At 39.6% G+C, this 27,769-nt stretch overlaps 3 protein-coding genes across 3 annotated transcripts; 1 reads left to right on the forward strand and 2 right to left on the reverse strand.

Annotated features, from left to right (window-relative positions):
* Nucleotides 1–1,144: 1,144 nt before the first annotated feature.
* On the forward strand, nucleotides 1,145–1,890 carry LOC110732447. The gene is made up of 2 exons (XM_021912390.1): nucleotides 1,145–1,403; nucleotides 1,500–1,890. The coding sequence occupies exons 1-2, from the start codon at nucleotides 1,333–1,335 to the stop codon at nucleotides 1,612–1,614; spliced, it is 186 nt and encodes a 61-aa protein (XP_021768082.1). The 5' UTR covers nucleotides 1,145–1,332; the 3' UTR covers nucleotides 1,615–1,890.
* Nucleotides 1,891–2,744: 854 nt separating this feature from the next.
* Nucleotides 2,745–5,403, reverse strand: LOC110732446 (beta-amylase 3, chloroplastic-like). The gene is made up of 4 exons (XM_021912389.1): nucleotides 4,824–5,403; nucleotides 4,502–4,712; nucleotides 3,902–4,012; nucleotides 2,745–3,788 (listed from the first exon to the last, which is right to left on the reverse strand). Exons 1-4 carry the CDS (start codon nucleotides 5,342–5,344, stop codon nucleotides 3,000–3,002), a joined length of 1,632 nt encoding a protein of 543 aa, XP_021768081.1. The 5' UTR covers nucleotides 5,345–5,403; the 3' UTR covers nucleotides 2,745–2,999.
* Nucleotides 5,404–22,736: 17,333 nt separating this feature from the next.
* On the reverse strand, nucleotides 22,737–27,210 carry LOC110732448 (poly(U)-specific endoribonuclease-B-like). Its single transcript, XM_021912391.1, is given in 8 exon segments — nucleotides 22,737–23,199; nucleotides 23,951–24,022; nucleotides 24,287–24,895; nucleotides 25,554–25,622; nucleotides 25,709–25,774; nucleotides 26,603–26,678; nucleotides 26,680–26,708; nucleotides 26,812–27,210. Coding segments are annotated over 8 exon segments (1,299 nt in total). The 5' UTR covers nucleotides 26,956–27,210; the 3' UTR covers nucleotides 22,737–22,965.
* Between the last annotated feature and the right edge of the window lie 559 nt (nucleotides 27,211–27,769).

Consider the following 27,769-nt stretch of genomic DNA (forward strand, 5'->3'; position numbering starts at 1 on the left):
CTATAGAGAGTATTGTCTTATTGAGGTTTTAGGGTTATTAATGCAGAGTATTATTTTTGGGTTGCGAGCTATTTATACAACTTTACAAACTTGTTATAACAAATTAATCGAAACAGTTGAACTCCTTTAGCTACGATCACTTGATCAACCTGTTTAGACAAACTTGATTGCTCACCATTAAGGACAAATTCCAAAATAGATCGTCGCAGGGCCACCATAAGAAAAAGACATGACCACAAACACAAGTAGCACAACAAAACAACACATATCAGCTAAAAGATGAGTAATCACCACTGATCAAAATTCAAAGAACAGTAGAATAATTAATATAATTAACTCAGTTAAACAATGTAGTTCGAAACTACATTACACAACCTGGTTCTGATACCATTTTGTAACACCCCCGATTTATTAACTAATAATAAATAAGAATTAAAGGAAAATAAACAACCTTTAAATAAATTGCGGAAGCATATACAATTAAATCAAAGGTATCACCGCCACACTTTACAACTTGTCAAGTGTTAAGGCTTACAAAATCCCAATTATTACAACTCAATAAACTAAGTGAGTTATTTATACAACTTTACAAACTCGTTATAATAGACTAATTGAAACACTTGAGCTCCTTTAGCTACAATCACTTGATCAACCTGTTTAGAAAAACTTGACTGCTCACCATTAAGAACAAATTCCTAAATAGATCGTCGCAGGGCCACCATAAGAAAAAGACATGACCACAAACACAAGCAGCACAACAAAACGGCACACACGGCAGCAAAAAGTTGAGTAATCACCACTGATCAAAATACAAAGAACGATAGAATAATTAATATAATTAACTCACTTAAATAATGTAGTTCGAAACTATAAAAGGGTTATATAAACAATTTTGTTATAGAATAGGGGAGAAAAAATAAAAGGGTGTCAAGGTATAGTGTGGAAATGAATAAAATATTGGGGGTTTGACTTCCTCTGAACATTTGGCGCGCTTCCCCATGCCACGTCAGCTCCGTCTTAATTACCTAATGTCAGTTAACCAAAGCTAAACTATACTTGGGTTAATTTTAATTAATTATGGCCTGAAATTAAATGTTAGGTCGTTAAAGGTGAAAAAAAAGTAGAAGGTTCTTAAAGGTGAAAGATACGAAATGTCAAGTCGCGTATTTATGCTTAACTCGATTATGGCTCAACTAATATACCTAAATGGTGTTTACAAATAGGCAAAATTGCATCAATAATCCTAATTGTTGACCCAAAACCCGCCATTTCTAAACCCTCACAAATCACAAAACCCCAACTTTCTCCATTTCAGTCTACTTGAAGCAATCAATGATGGAGAGAAAATTCACTCTTCTCCACACCGTCGCAACCGCCGGCCTCTTCTCCGCCGTATCCTTCTGGTAATTTCTACTTTCTCTCTCCTCCAATTTCTTCATCAATGGCTGCCAATTCAATTTTCGATCAATTCTTGCTGAAAATTTGATGGAATTAACTAGGTATGGCTTCATGTTTGGAAGAGAATCAGCTCGGAAAGAGCTTGGTAGTCTCATTGATGATCTTCGCCTCTCTAATTCCAATTCCGCCTCTTCGCCTACTCCTCCTCAATCTTGATTGTGTATTTTCTCTCTCCTCTTTGTAGTTGTTGTTTTTGTAAAACTAATGCTTTGATGAATTAATTCACTAGTTGCTGATTTTAATTTCAAGTTATCAGCTCCTTATTTGTTGGTGCTGAGTTAATTTTTGATTGTTTCTCCTCATTATATGTGTGATTGTGTTTGTTATTGTTATCATTGGCTTTGATGTTTCTTCGGATACATGGAGTACTTAGAACTTAATTATGGAATCGATAAAAAGTTTTCGTTTCTGCTCGATTGATCGAGTTAATAAGTATATTTTTTTCAGTAGTTTTATGGATTATTTTGATGTGGTTTGACATGTTTCAATCAGTTGCTTAGTGTACAATATGGCATACTAGTCATGAGATCCATCTTTGGTTTGGAAAAATAATGTCCTAGTAAAGGTTGTTGGTCTGTTGGAACATCGCTCAAGGCTGCTGCCGTTGGCAATCAGTTGGTGCACATAGAAAACCAGGACCATGCATGGTTTTGTTTGACAGTTTTTTCTTTGGGATTTATGTAGTTGGGCAAGGTTTTAAGCGATGAAGTTTTTTCTTTTCTTGTTTTTGTCAATCATGGAATGGTCCTAACTCATGGTTGAATATAGTTGATACCGTGTTAACTTGTTTGTAACTTCCAATTTTGGGGGAAGCCTGAACTATGGGGGCATGATAAGTGTTGTATGATCTTAGACTAGTCCTTTAAATGCTTTAGCTGTTTGTTTAATTGAAAAGCATTTACATTTCGCTAGTTGTAGATTGGCTCAACAAATACATCTGTTTGATTCCCAAAATGCTTGGCATTTTCAAGAGGCTGATTCAAATTAAGCTCTGCAGATTCTAGTATTTAAGGGAAGTATAAAGGATAGGCAGTCTCCCTGGTACAACTTATTCAGGGGGAGTGTCAAGTTACTTTAGGCTAAAAGTTGATGATTGGTGTCAAGTCTCTTGGAAAAGATGGGTCTGAAGTTAGTTTTATTTGATCTCTGAGTGCATAATTTAACTGGGTTGCTTTTGATAGCCGGGATGGCCATGGCAATGGAAGACTCTTAGGTCGTTTTTATTTTGAGGACATCTCAGTTCATTGTGTTTCTATTGTCTTCTGCTATCTAAGAAAGCTAGGATGTATAAGGCTTTACTCTTATTTATCTCTTGAAATTGCCTTGAAATTGACATGCATACATTGTAAAAATCGTGCTCTATACTACTTGAAGCTAGGATGTATAAGGCCTCACTCTTATTTATCTTACGAAATAGCCTTGTAATTGACATGCATATCTTGTATAATTCATGCTCTATATACTATTTGATCAGTATGTACCCTTCCATCGTATAAGAGTATGCTAGTTTGCACCAATAATTATTGCAGTGCTTGTAAAATTTATACTAAAGCTTGCTCATTTTTCTGAATGCTCTTCTCTTTCAAAAATCCTACATAAAGGCCTGTCCTGCTTAAGTCTTTTGCTGAGTGTCTCTCGTTTTGACCACCTTCAGACATGCTCTTCACAAACTCTACCAAATGCCTCCAATTATCTCCTTCAAATAATCTTTTATTCATCCTTAAATATGTAAAAGCACTCAATCCACTTCCCGTTTGAGACTTGCTGGTTGCTAAAACTTGCCCAAATGCACTTGTATCATATCTCTCCAGTGCATTTTCACCAGCAAGGTCAGCTCCAGCTGTTTGAGTTGCCAATTTTACTTGCTGCACTAGACCTTCAGGAGAACAGTTTGCATGATCTGGTTGCTCCCCATCCTTCATTTCCATGCATGTAAAGTTGAGTACGACTTCATACTTCGCAAACATTCTAGCTATTGGTAGGTAGCCATTTCGATCTCTTGTATTATAATATCCAGCTGTTAATTCAGCGGCATGTGATCTGGTTTTGTAATGCCAATGGATTCCTGCTACTTTCCCGGACAGTTTTGCCCCAGTATCCTTAAATATTCCATGAGCAGCTCCTAGAATGCTCTCACCATGCTCAATTAGTTTTGCACTGTACCACTCTAGGAAGAACTGTCCATATGGTGTTTTCCATGTTCCTTCTCTACGAAAGAATCCTGTGTCTTCAGGATACTGGTGGTACTGGCCTGAATCATGCGGCCCATTTCTTCCCCATTCTTGCTGTCCAAATGCCTCAGCTGCTGCTTGCAATGATGCTTTCATATACTGTTTGAATATAAGAAAAACGAAGTTGAGTCCATTGTCCGAAAGATTCTATTGGCACGTTAATCATTGTCCGAAACATTACAGTAGGTTTAGGGCTCGGTCTAAGATTTTACCTTGTCATAACACTGAAACTCTCCAATCCCTGGAAATCTCCAAGTGCCATTGCTTTCTGGGTAAGATGGATATCTTAGCTCTCCACATGGTCCCATCCCTACTTGAATTTCCTGCAATAAGCATGGAAGTTGTATTAGTAAAGCTAGCAGAAGATATTTCTGGTTATTATCAAGAATTCAAGATATGGTTTTTCTGACCCAATTATTTTTGGATTTCAAACGCTTCTTGCAATCCTCCAATCTCTCTGCCACTGTCTCTTTTTGATTACATATATTGGCATATTTGGCATGTATTGCATTGTTTATATTATACAAAATAATTATCTTTATTTGATATTTTAATGATTTAGTATAATACTTATTCTTCTGTTACCTATCTGTCCAATTGGATCATCCTTTTATCTGAATATATTTACATATTAAGATAGATAAAAACAGAACAGAAATATTGTTTTCCTAACTGATAGCCTGATAGATGGGATCTGTACCCATTTTGTTTCCAGAATATGTTAATTGGTGGTTTTAGGTCATATAAAGCCAATTAGTGATTTGAATTATTTATAGATTTGGGGGAAAGTGCTAGGTAGCTTTGAGTCTTACCACAATAACTTTGCCCAGATAATCTTTGAATTTCTCACGGAAGCTCCTCATGTAGTCAGAGTAGACCTGAATGGGTGTTCTTCCTTTGAGCACTGGCAGCGAATCGCAGCCTAAGGAGATATACTCTGGATTCCTCCTGCCTGATTTGTCTGTGTAGACAAGGTCAGGGTTATTGTCGATTTCTTCTAGTACCCATGGGGGTAAAGGAATACTGCAAGTTGAAATTTGCAAAAATTTTAGTCTAAGACGATTTAGTTCTGTAATCTACTATGATCCTAAAAGAACAGCTAATGAAACACAATAATTATTAGTATTTCCATACCTGCAGGAGTCGCCCACATTTCCTCCGCATTGATGGAAAGACATAACTACTTGTAGCTTTAGACCATGCCTTTGGACCATCTGCACTAGCTCAACATACCCATCCCAATTATACTTCATAGGTCCGTCCTTTTCGACCAACCCCCACCATGCGTCTACCATTACTCCTTCAACACCAGCAGTTTTTAGCGCCATCAGACTGGCATTCATTGCCCGTGGCTTGTTTAAGCTTCCACCAGTAGATATAGTGTCTAAAGGAAGCATCACAAACACCGGCACCTTCGAATCATTCGTGTGAAGATGACCTGTCAATTCATGTAGTTTTTCCCATTTATCACTACACCTGCCTTCTAACACCATCTTCTCAGGCGTAAAATGCTCTGCCTGTAAGGAACTGATTGCCCGAACACGATACGACGGTCTGATTCTTGCAATACATACGAGATTCGGGAATTCTTCAGAAGCTTTAAAGCTTCTGAGACCCTTAAGGAAAGAATTTGTAGAACGTAGAGTTAAAGTCATTTTTGATGGTTGTGAAAAATGAGTTCTGAGGATGAAGAAAGAAAGATGAAGGAAAAATGATGATTTAAGCGCACTATTTATAAGGTGAATCCTACCTTTATTTGCCAAGTTGGGGCCCATCGTATAAACTATTTAGAAAAAAGCGCTTAAAATCGAGATTAGTCAGCTTAGCTTTTCCAAGTCAGCTTCTACGCATCTACTTTCAACCTTATCATAAAATATGGGGATCCGAAATTATTATAGAAGTACATGTTTTAATTAGTGAGTTTTTAAAAATTATTTTTAGTGGCCATTTTTATGTGTAAATCTTAACCACTCGTTTTATCACTAAAGTTATCCGGGATTGGAATTTTAATACTTCATATATTAAGTGCACTTTATTACCAATATTAGGTTATTTTTATAGTACTTTTATAGTGTAACTATTTTCCATTTCATGCTGACTGGGAAGATTTGGTAATTATTAGAAGCCAGTCTGGGAATGATTGCCTTATTATCCAGACACCCAGTAACTATTAATGCATTTTTTTTGGATAGGGTTACTAATACGGAGTAATACTTTAGTTACTGTTGAATTCACTTACCCGTTCAATAACTCAAAAAATAAGCTGTACTTGTATCTTAATTTATGATCAGACCGGACTATTTAAGCTAAATATATTAGATTTCGCCATAAAAATTATGAAAATTTCTTATTTAAAAAATACACATTGATACAAATATAACACCTTTATGTTTTTTTATAAATTGAGATGAAGTTTAGTTGAATTAGAAAATTAGATCATACAGAGTATCAGCCAACAGTTGATATGGTGAATTGAGCACAATCATAACCTATACCCTGTATTCCATAGTAAATGTCAACTGTCATGTGCGTTGTGAATTACTCATTAACAAAATCACACGTATGTCCGACGTGTATATTGCCATTATTTGTGGATCATGTGAATTCAATTTATTGTTTTATCATTAGAGTTTGGAATAGTGGAAGGTATTGTGAAGATTCTCTAAAGTATTAAGTACTTCATATTTCCTCTGTTTTTTTTTTGTTTTTTTTTTCCCTAAAAAATTTACACCGTATAATTTTGTTCTGTTCTCCTGTAATGTTCAAGATTTTAATTGGCTTTGATTTACTTTTGTTAATTTCTCTTGATATTGGATGTGAAGCTGTATACTTTCTCCTTTACAAATTCTGCCATTTATAAGTTATGTGATGAAGATACCCCAATGTTTTTCATTTACTCTAGCCTTTCCTATCGTAACTGTATAACAAATACATGTTGTTTCGGGTGAAAACAATGGGACCTTGTCGAAGGTCCGATGAAGTGGAGAAGACTGAATTCGGTCCAAGTGATGTTGGGCCGAAGGTTTCCTGCACAGTAAACACACGTAAACTAGCCTCGGGGGTGTTGCCGAGGAAGGCCCCTCCGATGCTAAAGTCAGTACAGTGTGTAGAAAGAGAACACTATGCAAGAGAATTAATTGCTTGAGGCTTTGCTTGAATGAATGTACAAATGTAATATTGATGGCTTTTATACCTTTGCATATATGGAGAAGTTGGGCCTTAGCCCAATTGGCTTGCCTTGAGGACTGATCTTTGACTTTAGCACAATTGGAGAGATGAACCTTGACCTTGGGCTTTTAATTGGATCATTTAATGCCTAGGCCCAATTGGACTAAATTGGACCCAAACAACTTGCCCCCCAGACCCGATTTGGAAGGATGACGGGTCGGGTTTGATTTAATCAGAAAAGGAGGGAAGTGAATGATTTAATTAATCCAAAAATTTGAATTTAAACCGTAATTAAACCGTAATTAATGAGATAACAACAGTTAAGGCGGATAATTGTGAAAGTTGGACGGATAATGGGCAGTTTAATCGCAAGGTCGTGTGTTTAACGGTTACTTAGTGGGGTATTTAAGAGAAATTGAAACGCGGACTCCCCGTATTCCCATTTCTGGAGATATACTTAGAGGCGCGTCATCTCTCCTCACTTATTCACCAACACAAACCCAGAATTCTCGAGAGAACCCAAGAACCCGCATCAAAACTTCGCAAATTCCCCGAGCATTAAGCTTAGAAACTGAGACTCGCTACTACCAATTCGTAAATCGGCAACTTTCGCTTCAGATTAAGGTAAATTCCTTTGGTTTTAGTTTATTTTTCTTCGAATTCGAACTCCTTCCCCTTTTTTCGACTTTTTTCTTCGAACCTTAATCAACAGAATATCTTCGGCAAGCTGCCGAACCGGGGGGGCAGCGGCCGAATGCAGCATATCCCGGAGACTTGGCTCCCCGATACGCATTATGTTTTCCAAGAGAACATGCTAGCAGCTGTCGGCCTCAGCCGAAAGTTTAAGGATGGTAAGCTTCTTCGGCTGGGGCCGAGGCCTTTTAATTATCTCTTTTTCTCCTCTTTCACTTCGCTTTTTATGCTGTGCCAACCTAACTGAACTGACCTTTCCCCTTTTCTTTTTCAGAGCGGGACGAGACCAACGTTAGCATTAACTACGCTCGTCTTGGCGTCAACCGAGAACGAGTTGTAACTGATCGGGCCCCGTCTATCACTGAACCGAGGCATAGAGAAGTTCATCTAGACTCTTCCCACTTCCAAATTGAGGCTGTTGCTCTGTATCAGAGGCAGAAGCCTTGGTGGAAGAAGAGAGATCCCTGGTTTCAGCTGCTGGACGAAGAAGCTGAAGCTGCCCGTACGGCCGAAGAGGTTGCACGGGTTATTGAAACTTGTGAAGGAGGAGAAGGGTCCTCCAGGGCTGCTGAAGAAGAAGCTGCAGCTAGGGCAGCTGAAGAAGACGAGGCTTTGCTGAAGACCTCGGTGAGCTTTCAGACTTAATTTTGTCTGTTTCTGTTTGTTTTTTTTTTTTTTTTTTTTTACTCACATTCTTCCTCCCCCCCTGTCTTTTACAGTCTGAAGAGAGTAATAGACACAGAGAAGGGAAAGCCCCTGTTCATCCCGAAGACCAGATACAAGAAGAGTCCTCATACTCAGACATGGACGAGCAGCCGCTTCAGAAAAGGCGCCGAAGAATGGCCATCATCGGCCCCCATGACTTTCAGCGGAGGCCGATGACCATCGGCGTCGAAATAAGGGAACCCGAGGAAGGTAATGGATCGCCGAGGGTTCCCCGGCCACCACCTCAATCACCTCCAAAGACCCCTCCGCCACCTCCCGGGATGGAGGTGGATCAGAAAACTCCCGAACCTAAGGGAGGGGTCCAAGAAGAAGTTCAAGAGAGTGCTGCTGAGCACAAGAATGAGGATGCCGTGATGCCCAGTGCTGAGGGTTTCACGGCAGACATTGCAAGAGAGGTTGAGGCCTTCATCCTCACCCCTGAAGAAGAAGAAGTCATAATAATTGACTCTTCTGAGAAGAAGGAGGATGCTGAGCCATCCAAAGTTAAAGAAGCTCCATCGTCATCCTTTCCTTCCTTCCAGACTCTGCAATCTGGAGAAATGGGTTTCTCGGCCCCCCGAATTCCAATCCCAGATCACATCTGGGACCTCATATGGGGTCAGAACCGAGAAGGTGCTGCAGCCTACTTCGGCGATTTTGCTGGCATGTCCGAAGTAGATAGGGCAAGAATCTGGTCGCTGAAGGCCACTGCTGGGATGGGCGAATCCAGCAGATCAGTTCCTGACCCAGCCAGGTCTAACCAACTGCTGATGATGCAGGTGATTTTCCTTGCCTTTATCTCCTTTAAAATTCAGCTCTTCAATTATCATTATTATTATTATTTTTTATTTTAACTTGTGCTCCTGTTTTCAGTTCGTGCACAATCAGACTCTCACTGTAGAGCTGATAGATACCCTACAAGATAGGGTGGACGCTGCCGAGCACGACAAAAAGGTAGCCGAAGAGGAGTTAAAGCTTGCTAAGCTGAAGCAAGCAGCAGCTGAAGAGAAGCAGCAGAAGGGTGAAGAATATGAGAAAAAAGCTGCTGAAGCCCTCAAAACCTTCTGCGACGCTATGGAGAAGGAAGTTTTTCCCCCACTGATGGAAGGGGAAAAATTCCTCCAAGAGCACATGGGAGAGGACGTCTCCAAATTCAAGGCTGCCATTGAGAGCCGAATTCAGGAAGGAGCTGCTGCACAAGCTGAAGTGCAGCAACGGCTAGAAGCTCTTGAAGCCAGCAGAATGGCTGCTGAAGAGCTGCTCCAAGCCGGGGATGTCCAACTCTCAGAGGCTGCTGCTGCTGCTGAAACTCAGAGAGCTAAGCTCCAAGAGGCTGAGGATAAGCTGATGGCTAAAAAGGAAGAAGTGGCCCAGGCTCAGACAGAGGCTTCCCAAGTTCAGCAGGAGCTGAATGAGCTGAAAGGTTCCTCCTCCAAGCTCGCCGATGAGCTGAAGAAATCCAAGGAAGACTTGGAGGAGACAAAGAAGAAGTTGGCTGATGCTGAGGCTCTACTCAAAGTCCGTGTCTATACCCAGGAAGAATATGAAATGGGTTTCAGAAACGGGTTCAGAGTGTGCCGAAGAGTCTGCCTTCATGCTGAGCCGAAGTTGGACTAGTCCAAATGTGCTGAATGGGTCCAGGATCTCGAAGACCCTCATATGAAGTATGCAACTCCTGTCGAAGCTGAAATCCTTAAGGCTGAGGAAGCCGAAGAAGAAGCTGGGAGAATGGAGTTGGAGGCTGAACAGAGGGAAAGGGAGGCTCGGCAGAGTGCAAAGCCTGCTTCTTCTGCTGCTGGGGATGAGACCACCATGGGGCCCAACAATGCTGATCAGTCTGATCCTCAGGCTGAAGCATAGGAACTCGGGCAGTCGTCTTCAGAATCTTGCGGTTCATCATGCGCTCAACTTTAGACTTGCCGCTTTCTGAATTTTTGCCTTGTTTGTTTTTTGCTTCAGCTTGCCTTGTCGTACAAAACAGTTTATTTTTTTGCTTCTGTACGTATTTCGGCAGCTGTTATTTTCCGCTTGTGGGCGGCTGCCGATATAGTTTTTTAACTTATTTGAACTTGTAGCTCAATTTCTGAGCATGAATTATTAATTTGATGTTCTTTTCTTCAGCTGCTTTGTTTTTGAATGCTTTACTGTTTCTTCAATTCTGCTGAACATAAACTTGCACCGGTAGTGCTTCTTGCCCCCCCTCCAGAAATTGAAGTATGGCTTCAGCTGAATAAACAATTTCTTTATTTCTTAAAAATGGGTATTCGAAACACATGGCCAACTGAAGGCAATGCTTCGGATAATGGCTTTCTGGGATACAAGGCTCAGTTAAGGCAATATCCCAGAATTGTCCATGGACTCATGCCTTTGGAGAACAAATCTTACTGAAGCTTGACCTCAGCTGAAAGACTAGAGTTCTTTAAAAAGACGAGTTTGTCAGCAATCTGAAACCCAGTTACCCGAAGGCGAAGGTTTCAGACGAGGCTGAATAAACAATTTCCAACAGTTGCTGTTATCCTTGATTTTCTGTCTATCATTGAAAAATGGATATCCGAAACACAAGGCCAACAGAAGGCAATGTTTCGGATAATGGCTTTCTGGGATACAAGGCTCAGTTAAGGCAATATCCCAGAATTGTCCTTGGACTCATGTCTTTGGAGAACAAGTCTTACTAAAGTTTGACTTCAGCTGAAAGACCAGTGTTCTTTAAAAAGACGAGTTTTGTCAGCAATCTGAAACCCAGTTACCCGAAGGCGAAGGTTTCAGACGAGGCTGAATAAAAAACCCTTAAAGAGTAGATAGAACCAAGAAAACTTTGAAAGGATAAAAAGTTGCAAATATTTATATAAATGGTGGCTCCAAGGCCTTTCATTAATTCAAAATGTACTTACAAAGATTGTTCTGCCCCGAAGGGTTTACACATGATATTTTTTCAGTACATCAGCGTTCCAGTGATTTTTCAACTCAGTTCCATCCAACTGCCGAAGTCGGTATGTCCCTGGCTGAAGCTCATCACAGATTTCATAAGGCCCTTCCCATGCAGCTGAGAGTTTCCCATGGATTCGGCCTTTCTGAACTGCACCAGCATTCCGAAGGACAAGGTCTCCAATTTTAAGAGGCCTTGCATGGACCCTTCGGTTATAAAATTTGCTGATTCTCTGCTTATAAGCAGTCATTCTGTCTCGGGCTGAGTCTCTTACTTCGTCGAGGAAATCGAGAGATTCCTTCATCAGTCGCTCATTCTCAGCCGAGAAGTGGTGCACTCGTAGGCTCTCAGAGCCAATTTCCACTGGAAGAACGGCTTCGGCACCATACACCAGTTCAAAAGGTGAATAGCCCGTTCCCTCTTTTCCAGTTGTCCGAAGGGACCAAAGGGTTCCAGGGAGCTCCTCCAGCCACTTGGACTTTTGATCTTCCACCCTCTTTTTGAGGGCATTTAGGATCTGTTTATTTGCAGCTTCGGCTTGTCCGTTACTTTGCGGGTGGCATACCGCTGAATATGCCAGTTTGATGCCGAACTGATCTGTATACCGCTTCAGTGGTAAGTTATCAAATTGCCTCCCATGATCGAAGACAAATACTCTCGGGATGCCAAAACGAGTGATGATATTCTGCCAGATAAATTTTCTGACAGTTTGCTCTGTAATGTTCGAGGCTGCTTCGGCCTCGATCCATTTACTGAAGTAGTCAACACCAACTATCAGCCATTTTTTCTGGTACACAGCCTCTGGAAATGGTCCTAGTATATCCAGTCCCCATTGGGCAAACGGGAGTGGATTAAGGATCGGCTGAAGATCCCTTGCTGGCTGGTGGATAACTGGAGCGTATTTTTGACATTTTTTGCATTTCCGGACCAGCTCCTTAGCATCTGCGATCATGGTGGGCCAGTAATATCCAGCCCTCAATGCCTTGTGGGCTAAGGTCCTTCCCCCAATGTGGTTCCCACAGATGCCGAGGTGAATCTCCCGTAGGATATAATCTGCATCTGTTGGTCCCACGCATTTCAGCAATGGGGCTGAGAAGGACTTTTTCAGAAGTTCCCCCCTGAAGACAATGAACCTTGAGCTGGTTCTCTTCATCTTGGAGGCCAAAGCTTTATCTTCGGGAGTTTCTCCCCGAAGTTTGAAAGCTAGGATGGGGTCCATCCAACTAGGCTCTGGGTCAGCGCAGCACACTTCAGGTGCTTCGTCGACACTTCTCTCTCGACGCACTTCTACATATACAGATCTGTTCAGCTCGGTAAGAGTTGAACTGACAAGTTTGGAGAGTGCATCGGCTTGAGTATTCTGACCCCTTGGGATCAGCTGAACCTCAAAAGTTTTCAGCTTTGCAATGACTGATTTGGTCTTGGCAAGATAAGCTATCATGGAGGGCTCTTTGGCCTCGTAGCTGCCGCTAATCTGATATGCAACTAGCTGAGAGTCTGTTTTCAGGCAGACAAGATCGGCTTCCAGGGAGATGCACAATTCCAGGCCGGCGATTGCTGCCTCATATTCGGCTTCGTTGTTCGAGGCCTTAAAAGAAAATTTTAGTGCATACTCGAAGGATTTGCCTTCGGGAGAAGTTATCACTACTCCTGCCCCCGAACCGTTTTCGGTGGAAGATCCATCCGTAAACACGGTCCAGACTTTCTTTTCATTGTCTAGCGCTTCTTGGTATGAGCATTCGGCCAAGAAATCCGCTAGAGCTTGAGCCTTAATGGCAGCCCTCGGACGGTAGCTGATGCTGAATTCGGTGAGCTCAAAAGCCCACTTGGCTAGCCTACCAGATTTTTCAACCTTGCCGAGAACTTTTTCCAACGGCTGATCAGTTAAGACCACTATCTGATGGCAATCAAAATAGGGCCTCAGCTTCCGAGCAGCTACTACTACCGCGAAAGCGACTTTCTCGAGTAGAGGGTAGCGAGTCTCGGCATCCGTCAGTGTATGACTGACAAAGTAGATCGGTTGCTGACTTTTGCTTTCTTCCTTCAGCAGTACTGCACTGATGGTGGCTGGGCTAACGGTCACATACAGGTACAAAGTTTCTCCTTCTGCTGGGCTAGCCAACGTTGGGAGTTGAGCCACATGCTCCCGAAGCTGTTTAAAGGCGTCTTTTTGCTCTTCCTCCCAAACGAGCTCTTTTGTTTTCGGGAGTTTCAGGGATTTGAAGAAAGGTAACCCCTTATCCGAAGCTCTGGAAATGAACCTCGAGAGGGCTGCCATTCTTCCGGTGAGTCGCTGAACATCCCGCTTTGTTTTCGGCTCAGGAAGGTCGAGCGCTGCTTTGACTTTGGAGGGATTGGCATCAATCCCCCTCTTGCTGACTATGAACCCAAGGAATTTCCCTGACTTCACGCCGAAGACACACTTCTTCGGATTCAACTTCATTTGATGCTTTCTTAAGGTGGCGAAAGTTTCAGCCAGGTCCTTAACATGGTCCTCAGATTTTTTGCTTTTGACGATCGAATCGTCGACATAGACTTCCATGTTTCGGCCCTTTTGATCGGCGAAAACTTGATCCACCAGCCTTTGATAGGTTGCCCCCGCATTTTTCAATCCGAAGGGCATCATTTTGTAATTGTACACCCCAGCGTTCTTGACGAATGCCGTCTTTGCTCGATCGTCGGGGTGCATGAAGATCTGATGATACCCCGAGAATGCGTCCATGAAACTAAGCAAGGCATGGCCACTTGTCGAATCGACTAGCTGAACGATCCTCGGCAAGGGATAGAAATCCTTCGGACAAGCCTTATTTAGGTCCGTGAAGTCAACGCACATCCTCCAGGTACCATTGGCCTTCTGAACCATCACCACATTTGCCTGCCATTCTGGATATTGACAAGGCTCGATGAAGCCTGCCTCCAGCAATTTTTTGACCTCGGCTGCGATGTCTCGGTTCTTATTAGCGGAGTAATTCCGCTTCTTTTGCTTAATTGGTCGACACGTTGGGTCAACATTAAGCTTATGGGAGATGAGGTCTGGACTTATCCCGGGCATATCAGCTGCCGAGAAAGCAAACACATCTCTGTTGTCCCGAAGGAGCTGAATAAGTTCACAACGGGTGTTCGGATCAAGGTCCATCCCGATTGTTACACATTTCTCAACGTCTCCTTCGGCCAACTCAACTGTTTCAGTCTGTTGGTCCATGTCCATTGCTGATGGACTGGACTCTTCAGAATCTGGCCTGCTGCCTATGTCAGTAGGTGTCCCAGTCTTTTTGTTCTTCGGCTGGCTCTCTGAGTCTTGCTGTTCAGCTGAAGAGCTAGCCTTTTCCCTTTCGGGCCCTTTATCTTTGGGTACAGATCCTTGGGCCGAAGCACTTAGGCCTTTCGGCTTTTTTGTGCTTGGCTCTCTTTCTTTTTCTTTCTCCTCCTCATCCTTGTCGTCATCTGGGCGACTACTGGATGGCTTGAGGTAGTTGCACCTTCGGGCGTCGTGAGGGAACGTTACCCCCCGGCAGTCGGCGGCTGTGAACGTCATGTTCGGCACCGGCGATTGGGGAGACTGAATGTCAGCGTTGTTCACCTGGTGAGTCAAAGCCCTAAGGTGTCGCTTGTGCTCCCTCCGAGAGCATATTCCTCCCGAGATAACATTGATCGGAGAGAATTTCCCCTCTGGCTTTTTACTGTTCTTCCGGGGGAAGTCGAGGTCTTGCCGAGAGTCCTTTGCTGACTTCTCGGACACTTTTTTCTCGCGGTGATCCGCGATGTATTTTTTCAAGTATCCCTTCCGGACCATGTCCTCTATCTGGTCCTTCAGTTGGATACACTCCTCAGTGTTGTGTCCCGGAGATTCGTGGAACTCGCACCACTGATTTTTATTTTTTCGCTGATACCACTCTGGGAGTGGTCTCGGCTTTCGGTAACTCTGCTCCTCCTTCGTCACGCTGTAAATTTTGGCGCGTGGAAGAGAGAGCGGAGTGTAGGACTCGTATCTGCCTGTGCATGAGGCAGATTTTTCCTTCTTTGGGTCGCTGGCCGAAGATTGCTCCAAGGCCTTTGACTTTCCCTTTGCCTTATGGCCTTGGCCTTCAGACAAGGGTATTTGTTTTTGTTTCCCTCCCCCGAATTGAGGTTGGGTTTTCGCTTTGTTCCATTCTTCTGCTCGGATGAACTTATCCGAGGCATTCAGAGCTTCCTCCAAGGTCTGCGGGGTATGCATGACCATGAAGTCTAGGGACTTCCCGGGCTGAAGGCCATTCTGCATTGCAAAAACGGCTAGCCCCTGGTCCAGCTGAGAGACGCTGGATGACTCGTTACTGAAACGGGTCAGATAGTCTCGGAGGCTTTCGGTTTCCCCCTGTTGCAGACTCATGAGTTCTGCAGTAGTCTTCTCTCGGCGGTTTGCCGTGGAAAACTTGCTCCTAAATTTGGAGGACAGATCATCCCACCCTGTTATGGAGCCTTGCTTTACTCCCTTGGAGATCCACGCTTGCGCGACCCCCTTGAGAGTGGTTGGGAAATATTTGCACCAAGTCGCTTCGGATCTGGGGCAAAGATGCATATGAGTCTCATACGAGGCCACGTGGTCCTTCGGATCCGAGGTCCCGTCATATGTGATGTGCGACGGTATTTTAACCGTGGGCACGTGCTCTTCCAGTATCCATTGCTCGAATGGCGAACTGGCGGGTAGCATAACGGCCTTGCCCTTGTTCCTGGCCGAAGGGACCGCGCTCCGCCCTCTTAGAGAGGTAGGAGTGGTTTTCGTCCCTGGATGGGAAGTCTGGGCCTCGGCCGCAGGGAACGAGAGGCGACTGTGCACGCTCGGTTCCTTGCCGCCGAGTCGGTCGAGGACGCTTCGGCGAACAGTCTCAGGTTGTTCTCGGTGAGTAGATTCTGGCCGAGAAGCTGAGCTGCTGCTCTTATGCGTTTCTGGTCGGGAGGTTGAGGATCATTTGAAAAATTGAGGGTTCTTTTTCCTCTCTTTTTCAGTTTTCCAGGTATCCTCTTCCCACTCTTCCAGTTCCCGGAAGGAAGGAAGCTTCCCACCATCATGGTCTAGCTTCCTCCGTTGATGCCGGGTATGCAGAGGAGTTCGATCACGAGGTGGTGGCATATTTTGTGCCCTCATTGCCTCCATGAGCACTGCCAGCGCTCTTGCCACCTCCTCCGAGCTGGGCCCCGTCAAAGGGGTCCTCGGCCGAGTATGGGAATGAGAGCGCACAGTCGATGGTTGGCTTTGGGGCACTGAATGTGTCCTATGATCACCCCTGCTAGACCGAGAGTGACTCGGCCCTGATGAGAGTTATGAATTACGGGAGAAAGGGAATCCTCCCTGTATGATCCTCCCCTCGAGCTGGCACCCTTGGGAGAGTTCCGGTCCGGCGAGGGTGATGGTGTAGGGGTTTTAGGCTTTTCGCCTGCTCCTTGACGGAGGCCTTTGCTCTTGCGGTTCTTAGCCATGCTACTAAGATAATTGCAAGATGGTTAGAAATTTGGCTTAAAGATTTTTGAAAGTCCTCCCCACAGACGGCGCCAAATTATTTCGGGTGAAAACAATGGGACCTTGTCGAAGGTCCGATGAAGTGGAGAAGACTGAATTCGGTCCAAGTGATGTTGGGCCGAAGGTTTCCTGCACAGTAAACACACGTAAACTAGCCTCGGGGGTGTTGTCGAGGAAGGCCCCTCCGATGCTAAAGTCAGTACAGTGTGTAGAAAGAGAACACTATGCAAGAGAATTAATTGCTTGAGGCTTTGCTTGAATGAATGTACAAATGTAATATTGATGGCTTTTATACCTTTGCATATATGGAGAAGTTGGGCCTTAGCCCAATTGGCTTGCCTTGAGGACTGATCTTTGACTTTAGCACAATTGGAGAGATGAACCTTGACCTTGGGCTTTTAATTGGATCATTTAATGCCTAGGCCCAATTGGACTAAATTGGACCCAAACACATGTTTTTGTTACACTTAGGGTTAAATATAGAAAGATTATCCATTCAAGTCAAATATGACTTGTTAAATGCTCCGTGTTATCTTAAAATTTTTGATATTGTTTTCAAATACTCCGTATTCAGAAGTAAACATATTTATGTATAAATGTTTTCTTTCTATCTGTCCTATATATTCCTTTTAGTGATAATAATTGGGTGGCATTGTTTTGCCACAAGCATTACTTCTAACATTCCTGTCCCACAAAAAAGTGCAGTGGACACTTTTGCTTCTGGTGTGTTATTGTTTTTCGTCACATGTATTTATGTGGAGGCTAAATGTGTTGCAAACTTCTATTATCTTTGGTCATTGCTAACTATGGATAAGGGGATTGAGGGTTTCAGTTGTAATGGTAAAAGGCATGTGGGGTTGTTTTGGCTCCATTAGAGATGCTAAGTTGATTGGTGTTGCGAATTATTCGTTGCGTGACTTGCGTCGGTTTGAAGTCTTTTCTGTTCACATGGTGTTGATAGGCACAATAGAGGAGGGATACTTTGAACTTTTCTTGTTAGAAAATGACATAAAATTTTACCCAATTCAAGTCTAAAATATCAAGGTTGTGCCTCTTTTGACTCATTTATTTACTCCCACTGTCCCATAATTTCGTACCTATTTCTCAAAAAACACGGTAATTAAGGAAAATGGTGGAATTAGGGGAATATTCTATTGGAAAGATAAAAAGTAGAGAATATTGTATGAGAATAATAAAAAGTAGAGAATATTATATGAAAAAGATTAAAAGTAAGTAATGATTTTTTGGGTATATGTGTATTTTGTATGGAAAAGATAAAAGGTAAGTAATAATTATATGCTATTTTTAGAAGCATGTACAACATTTTAGGACACTCAAAAAGAAATACAGGCACGAAATTATAAGAGGGAGGGAGTAGATATTTGTGTAGTTTATGCTAGTAGTAACAATTGTCATTGTTGTTACCATAGCTGCTACATTCGTTTTTCTCTTCTGTTGAGGACTTGAGGGCCTTGCCCTTGTGGCACAAGGTAGTTCAGCTGATAATTTACCTCCATGAGCCAACATATGCCCTCGGACTGAATCTCATTGCCTGGAGGCGGGGAATTCATAGTTTATGCTAAGCTAGTAAAAAAATGAGCATAATTGGCTTTTAGACTTGTTAACCTTCCTGAATATCTGAAATGTAGCTTGGTCAGATAAGGTTGATATGCTTTGTTATGTAGCGTGAAATTTGGGTCAGATGGGTTTAGACTTTTCGAACAATTTAAATTAAGGCTGGTAACCTCGGAAATTAAGAGCAAATTGGCTATGTTTTTGAATCCTATTCTGAGCATTATTTCAAGTTGGTCCTTTTGGCGCGCTGTATGATTCTGATGCTTGTTGATGCAGATTTTAGTGGAGGTAATTGAACCTTATCTTTTTGGTGACTCACTTCCTTATTAGCCTCGCCCCACCTTAAGGAGAAATGGAAACCTGTTTTTGTTTTCCTCTGAGAGGACATAGATGTAACAACTATATTCTGCCAAATTTCATAAAGAGCCCGTAGCAAACAAGCTGTCATCTTGGACCCATTTTTTTTTTTTTTTTTTTTTGTTGTCTGGCTAGGTTTATTTTACTCTTATTAATTTTACTCTTCCTTACGCTCCTTCCTTATGAGGAAGGGGGGGGGGGGGGGTGTTGGCCGTGTTGCTGCAAGGCAGGGTTTTGTTCGCGGTAAAAAGAATAGGCAAAAGTGATACTGATGGTAAAACTAAATGTGATTTAGATTAGGTTATACAAAGTATGTAACTAGATTATCTTCAGATTCCATTTTTGAAATACTTGGTGAGTACGCATGTCATATTGTTATGGTTAAACAATTTATGAATGAATGAGTCTATGCAATGCATGGCTCTTGGGTTTGAGTGTGTTTTACAATGCCTACCGTTGTATATGGAGGACTTGATCTAGTTGATTCCCCTTGTTCTGTAACTATAATGAAATAATCGATTGATCTAATGATTTGTTTTAGAATGATTTCTTACACCGCGTTTGTTGCAGTACTGAACGCATATGTGTTATTTGTGTAATGTAGTTGGATACTTTTAATGTGTTTATTAACATTAGTGTTATCCTCCGTTACATACTATGCAATGGGAGGTGGAGTTTAAACTTATTTCTGCCTTTCACTTGTTGGGTTTTTGCTCTCCTTAGCACTCGTGTTGAAGGGGGTTCTTACTTCTGAGTACTCTTTTTGATGCGGAAGGTGACATTTGATACGAAGTAATACTCTCTTAATTTGTTTCCTTATAATGAATCAATTTCTACGTCCACTTTCGACCTCAGCAAGCCAATCTTTCACTCTCTACTAGTTTACTGGTCTATGTCAACAATTTCTGTAAATGAATGCTTTTTTTGATGCAAAATTAACTTTTTTGAATGAATGTGAAATTTTTAGTGTGTGCTTTATAATCTCTTTGAATGCAAACTTTATCTTATGAAAATTAAAATAAATCAAATTATCAAGTACAGTAGTACTTTATACTCTCTCTATCCCTATTTGTTTATTCTATATTCCATTTTGAGATATCCTTTAAAGATTGCCCCTTTTCCTAATATAGTAATATGCCTCCATCACTAAATCCACTTTTATACACTCATAAAAGTGAAAAAGACAAATACACCCTCATCCACTAGCAATCTTTTGGTTCAGTTCTTATTAAAGCACATTTTACCTATGGAGCAAACAAATAGGCACAGACGGAGTATATGGTTTGCATATGCATGAATATTTGGAGGGATCTTGCTAACAAGCGTCCCAGGGCGTTAGATAAAAGATTAATATATTATTTAAAATAGTATTAAGTTCGGAATGCATAACAAAATCACGCGTCGATCGGTGTAATTAATGTTAATTTTACTATAATATTTTCATATTTAGCTCTCTTATCTAATGTTCCGTGGACGCTCGTTAACTTTTGCCTATTTGGAGTTCCTACTTCCTAGACATTTTTTTGAAATTAAAACAAATAAATTATTGTAATAGGAGATTGTCTCTTTTGAAATAATAAGGGTGCTGAGTCACATGAACTACTTCTATATAATAATATGCACATGACTTGCCTATTTTTCCATTTTTTGAATCATGCTGATTGCCGAATTATCCGATACAAAATACTTTATAATTGGTACAAACAGTTCATGTGCTTGAGAATTGTTTTTGAATTTTTTTTGTCTTTAAAGGGACAGAAGAAAATGTGGATATAATCCATTAATTTATTGAGGTATTGATAATGTTTCTAGTCAATCTTTTCATGACAATGGTTTGGATTTAATTATAGTGTACTAAGATGCTTAAAGGAAGCCACATTCAAGTTGTGCATAAATAAAGTGTCAGTCATGTAAAATGAGAGTCGTCAATGCATGTACATTATGTTACAAACCTATTGCGCAGTTTTGCACACCCGATTAACTCAAGTGTACTAAATTAGATGGGCAAGTGTGGCAATGTATGACATCCACATTAGTGAAGGGGTTATCATACTACAAGTATCAAAAGAGTTGGTCTGTATTTGTTGGTATATAATAAGGGTATAATGATTAATTAGTATAATAATAAAAGGTGATGGGACTACATTTTGTCACTTTATTTTTCAAATTATAGTGTACCACTGTGATAATGTAGTCATTTTACAATCATTTATAATATCATTACACCATCAATATCACGATTTTCTAATCTAATACTCATAGTACATTTATTAGCTTCAAAAGTATACCATTGTAACAATCTTTAGTACTATCATAACCATTTACAGTACTATTCCACTATAAGTAACTTTCTCATTTTACTCGTTCTCTAATTTTACATTTTAATTCATTACTACTATCACAAGTATTACAGATGTTTGGACGAAGTTTGTTGCTTCCAAGATTCAAACATATAGTAAGTGAGGTGGAAGACTCATTTAATTGTCAAATCTCAAATCTCAAATACAATACAACCACTCTTGTTGTCTTGTGGCTTTTAATTTATTTATGAGCTTTTTGAAGGCCCTCTCTTGAGAATGATGATGGTAAGACGTTATTGTAAAAGTAAGGTTGTTGAGGAAATATCTTCCCAGATGGCAGTATAACAGAAATATTTATGTTTTTATTGGTCAGTTGACATAGAGATATTTATAGAGCAACTAGTAACGGTTGAACTGATTATTTTTCTTTATACTAATATATTTTGATGTCAATCATAAAATCTTTTTCAATTGTATTCGTAGTAGTTAATACCGACTATTATAGAGTATGCCAAGATACTTTGTGTTTGCATTCAAATGTCCTTTTCGAGATTGTTTTAGATAGAAAGATCACAATGTAACATGTCGATCGGCTATTATTGCTTGCCAAATCAACAATTGAGTAAAAAAGTAACACGTAACTCTAACTATACCTGCAAAATGGGAAGACACGAGGAGTACACAAAGAGATGGACCAATTATGTATGACAATATGACCCCGTATATTTGTTCATTGTGTTTTTATTTGTGCATTATTTGTTGATTTTTGAGCTAAACGTTTCTCTTGTACACGATGTTAATGTAAAATTTTGTCTAATAATATATTTAATTATTAATAAGTAAAAGCTATAATAATTTATTAATAAACAATTGAATTAGACAATTTCAACGAATATCCACAAGACTAATTTTATTTACATGTATACTAACGTTACTCAAAGTGGATTAGGTGAATAATGTAAAAATTAAAAATGTTTTACTTGCAAAATTACGTAGGGAGTAAATCCAATCAACTCACATTTTTATTTTATTATGCTTCTTTGTTAGGATAATTTTTGGACAAATAAAAAGGGAATTATGCTTTGTCGCAACAGTCTCTAATGCCATCTAATAAATTGTATTTTGAGAGAAAATATCCTACTTCGTATTTTTAAGGTGCCTTAAGTATATGGACCCAAAGTGCCATTAGATATTTTGGGAAAGACTTCAAACAAAAATAAAAAGTCTAATGGAATGTCGGTTGTGATATATTCCTTAATTCATTGAATTTTGGTCTTCTTAATAGTGCAAATTTGTGTCTTTATGAATAATGATTACTTGAAATTTCTTTTCTCAAAAGCCAAAAACAGAAATAGAAAAATATTGTTATTTAGGCTTTGTTTTTCTCACCTTATGTGTACTATGGAGTATTTATTTACTTTTCGTTTGATTATAACACAAGAATAAATTCATTATTCAATTAGCATATACTTGGTACTCCGTAGTAAATTCTTCACAATAATAATGATACTCAGTAATATATTCTTCAATTAGCATTTTAGCATTCTCTTGCATAAATTGTGAAGAACTATAAAATCAAACCTTGAGAAAAACACTCGACTCATATTATGAAAGTGGTGCATCAAAGGTCAATTCATATTTTTAAGCTTACTCTCTAAGAGCTGATAAATTAAAGAGATCAAAGTCTTTGGGGGTTGGTTTTTGTAGAGCTGATAAGTAGTACCCTAATTAGTTACAATAATTTGAAGACGAAAGGAGTAGCAAATAAGCAGTGGACAATAATTGTTTGATATATATCATTTAATGTTGATTAATTTGAACTGTGATGCATGCTAAGGAAAATTCTTAATACAAATGGAGTAATACACTTGAATAGCATAGTATAAGAGTAATAATTTACTTAGGGAGGCACATGCTTTCCTTCCTGTGAAACTGCTGCCATCAATACTTTGTAGCAGAATAATAGTGTATCAAATAGGGATTTCAAAATACAAGGGAGTTTTTAGCTTCTTAAGTACATTCAGAGTTTACGACTAAGTGCAGCGTTACACCCCTTCAGGCCTCAGCGATAGGAAATGCAGAACCAATTTTGTTTCCTAGACGATAACACTTGATATTAACTGGGTATGGACCGACCTCTATGTGGTTGTCCTCTCCTCCTGCAAAGAAACATAGTGTGTAGAGGGCAAGTTCAAACTCAGGGCTTACTCCTATGAACATGCTTGAGAGAGATTTGAGGACTCCATTCCATTCAAACTGAACAGTAAGCAACTGTGTCTCGGCATCTGGCTGCAGAGAGACATAAATAATTAGATATAGACAAATCACTATAAGTAAAGGAAACAAGAAAAAATGAAATACAATTCAGTATGTATCCAATAGTGAAGTTTGTGACATAATTAGCTAATCAAATTTGAGTATATTATCAGTCTAGGCACAATAAACTTAATATATATGAAAATTGAAGCCTTAAATCTTGAATGTATTAGAGCTTTGGACATTGTACTGTATTGAAATAATCAAAGACTTATGAAATAGAAATAGGAAGCAGTTTTCTTATATATGTAGGCACTTTTTAAAGCCATAAAGTGTAAAGTGTATATGACCTATACTGTTTCTTCTCCAATCAAGATTTACTAAGCTACATATTAACAAATACACATAAATATCACAAAAGATGAGCTCCACTTCTTACATTCACCCCTTAAGTGTCCTAAACACATGATTTTACTTATGCACATAAGCAAATCCGACCTATTGAATATATACTACTCTTTAGCACCCAGTAATATTGTGGTACTGAAGGTGGAAGAAAGTCCAGTCACACATGAATGATGGTCTTCTCGTAGGGAAATTTGTATGACAGTTTGTCACAAATATAATGAATTACGAGCAGAAAGTTCCCAAAAAAGTGATCAACAGACAACAGCATAGTGATTATATTGACTGAGAAATGTCATTTCTATTTCTTATATAAACCATATTTACTGCATCTTTGCTCCAAATGAAATCAAAGGACACCACAGTGTTAGTTACTTACAAACTGCCTATTTCTGCGAGGCAAGATATAGCCTTGATAGTCTGCCTTCCCCTTCGCCTCCTCAAGGTAAAACTGCAGAAGGAAAAAACAAAGTTTAATATTTAGTCAATACTGAAGTACAGACACCATTGGAAACAGAAAAATCGGTAGTTAATGGACCAAAACTAGTTAAGAAAGAAGGGGATACAGAAAGGCAACATATGATTGCATGTTAAAACACAATGCATATGACAAAAGAAAGTGCTTAACTAACATAAACATAAATGGAAATGCAACTTTATAAGAACTACTTCTGAACTCCTAGTTATGACTAGTGATTGCAGTACAGGCATGTACCTGAAGCCAGTTGTGGAAGCCTGAGACCTGTTGTTCTCCACGTGACTTGATTTGTCCAACAAAGACATGTTCAAAAGAAGATGAGCATCCAGAAGTACCACCTCGACCATAAAGCGTGAACCAGAGATCTTTTAGCATATTCTTAAATTCCTGGTAATTCTCAGTGAAGAGACCTGTGCTTGAAAGATACTTGTAAAGATACTTGATAGGCGCAGTCCTACTAATCTCTTCAATAAATGCAGCTTGTTCCCGTCTTTCTTCCTCTGATACTTTTTCCTTACATCCTTCATATGGGTTGTAGTTGTCAAGCAGGGCACAGAACCGAGAAAAAGTAGGTTTTCTGAAAACATTTTCATCAACCCATGTAAAGAGACTGGCTTCTGCCATGTCTTCCCTCTCATGGACCCTCTTCCCCTCACCAATATCAAGTTCATAGTCCTTTCCAGGATTCAAGCGGTTAAAATCGAGTTCCCAAAGCTTTGCGCAAGCACTTATGTAGTCAGAAAGCTCATTTTCAGATGGCTCCATTTCAGCAGCATAGTTGACTTCCTCAGAATATTGCTGCTCACTTGGAGAACTTTTATATGAATTCCAATGGTCCATATGAACCTGTTAATCGAGCTATAAAGTTAGACAAGAATTGAAGTGATCTATCTATAAGCAGATTTTTGGGACTAAGGCTTTGTTCTTGTTTGTTTAATTGTAATCATAATTGGGTATATCAATCAACGTTGTAAGGGAAACAGCAAACTGAGACAAGTAGCAGTCTAAGGTCATCAACTAAAGGAGGGAGTCTGGAGCCATCATCTTAAGTCTCTATCCACAGCAAACATTGGCACATTGCGATACACAAGGTATAAGAGGGGAAAGAGCAGTGGTGAGGTAAACGGTAAAGACAAGAACAGAAGGTCTCATCTTTGCTTCAAACTCCACCAATGCTAAGCATACAGTGAAAAATATCCATTTAAACTTAAAAGACCCCTTAACAATTTCCTTTTCCATTTCCTTACTGCCGTTCACAGTTCATTCCTACAAAAATAATGACTTCAAAAAGTATACTATTTTGTCTATTATTCTTGATCAATGTACGACACAGATCCCTCTTGCATCAAGTACCACCAGAATAGACTGCGATTGGTTATCTAAATCAATTCCCCTGAAAACTACTTTAGTGATCACCAAACTGATGAAAAGAGAATGTCTTTGCCACTAGCAAATCAAAATATGAAGTAGGGTAACATTAAGATAAATATTGGAGGTGTCATACCCTCTGAGGCCGCTTGTGATGCTTCTTGTGGGCAGTTTGCCAACCATCAGTGTTTTCCTCTTGTTCATTCTACACAGATCAAAACAGAACAGTTTACAACCACAAGATTGACTTCTTAAAATGAATGACACAATGAAGCTGCATACAAAACTAACCTCTTCATTTCGATTATTACTAGGCCTCTCATAATCATCATTTTGTTTATAATTCTCATGCGTAGCCTAGATGCCATCAAAGCAACACATTAGTACAAATGCATCCCCAAAATGACAGATTTTCGCGATTAGGAGTTATGGACTACACTCAACGCCGCAGACAGGCTGTGAAATATTGAAGGCTGAACATGTATTACTCAGTTTTTGTTTCTTCTAGCATACTCACATTATTAAAGTAAGATTCTGATCTCTAGACAACCTATATAAGTTGAACAAACATGCTGATATCCATAGCCAATAACAATGTACTGAAAACTCGATATCACTAGCATACTCGGGTTAACAAACTTAAAAGTACCATATCAGTACAACAAACAACACCAATAATAAGTGAAATCACACCGAAGAATAATAAGTTGAACTCTGTTTACACAATGATGTACATTTGGCAATGTTTGATACAATTGACGGTTAGAAATCACTAATTTACAAGTAAATTCATTCGACAACTATATCAACATTCGTACAGCATTTGACCATTCTGATCAACCCTAAAAATTAATAATACTTGTATGCAATAGAATTTATATGCCAGTACTTGAAATTAATGGTTCAATTTCAAAATTCTATAGCATGGATCATTCTGTATTCTGTTAAATCCATATTTTCAAAATCTAATATAGCAACAATTTCATCCATACTTTAATCAATATAATATCCCATATAGCAAGGATCATTGTCTTCCATCCATAATTTCAAAACCCCACATAACATAGATCATTATATTAAATCCACATAATTCAGATTATACTATACTCCCTAAAATTAAAATTCCCCATTATTCGGATAAAAACTTTATCAAATCAAAATCAAATAGATAAATAAAAAACATACATGCTTAACGTATTGAGATTGAGTTTGATAACTATGATCAACAGTAGCAGCAGCGGCATAAGAACTGTGTTGACCAGTTTGATAAATCCTGCTCCCCTGACACCACCTGCGCATTTTAGCCAATTCCCATCATCAGATCATAATTCATACATTACAAATTCCATTATAATTTTAAAGCAGTAAAGAAGGAAGAGGGTAATTCTGCTAACCTGCGCCCAACTGGATCTAGAACGTTCTTCTATTTCTTCAGAGTTGTTGTTGTTGTTGTTGTCGTCGTTGTTATCGTCGTCGTCGATGTTGCGACGATTGTGGCCGATCGCGACGTCGACGAGACCCTTGATCAAACCCTCCATTATTGATTTTTCTTTTTCTTATAAATGAAACCCTTTTTTTTTTTCCCTTCTGGGAATTATCTTCTTTTGATTGTACGACAAATGGAGAAAGTGACTATAATTAAAAGGGTGATCTTTATTTTCTTTTATTTGAAGATATAGAAAGAGAAAGAGAAAGAGAAAGAGAGGGAGTGACAGTTGAAAAGTAGGGATTTAAATAATGGATAAGAAGTAACGAAGAACGGAAGGTAATGTTAGTTGTAATAATTAATTAATTTATTGTCTATGCCGGGAAACGGACTCATCTCTATGCTTTATGCCGATACACCCGGATCCGAAAACATCATATCAAGGTGTCCACTACATAATCGAATTATTATTTGAAATCAAGTATGATATACTAAAAACTATTTGTATTTTTCATGATATATGATATATGTTAAATCGTTACCCATATACTAAATGAAGTGTATATAGTTGTCGTAGCAAATAATTGATTTATTGGTATATGCCGGGAAACGGACTCATCCCTATGCTTTATGCCGATGCACCCGAATCCGAAGACTTTATATCAAGGTGTTTATTATATAATCGGATTATTGGATTATTAATGTATAATTAAGTGTGATATACTAATATCTACTTGTATTTTACTTCCTCCTTTCTAATAATATTGCAATAAGGATAAAATTACGCATCCAAAATACATTTTATATGTTAAATATTTATAATTATGTAAGAGTAAAAATTATACAAAGTTGATATTGTGAAAGTATTTTATCAGACAAATCTAACAAAATTAATGTATAAATCATATTATATGGTCAAATAAGAA

Source organism: Chenopodium quinoa, unplaced genomic scaffold, assembly GCF_001683475.1.
Source record: "Chenopodium quinoa cultivar QQ74 unplaced genomic scaffold, ASM168347v1, whole genome shotgun sequence".
Taxonomy (NCBI): Eukaryota; Viridiplantae; Streptophyta; class Magnoliopsida; order Caryophyllales; family Amaranthaceae; genus Chenopodium; species Chenopodium quinoa.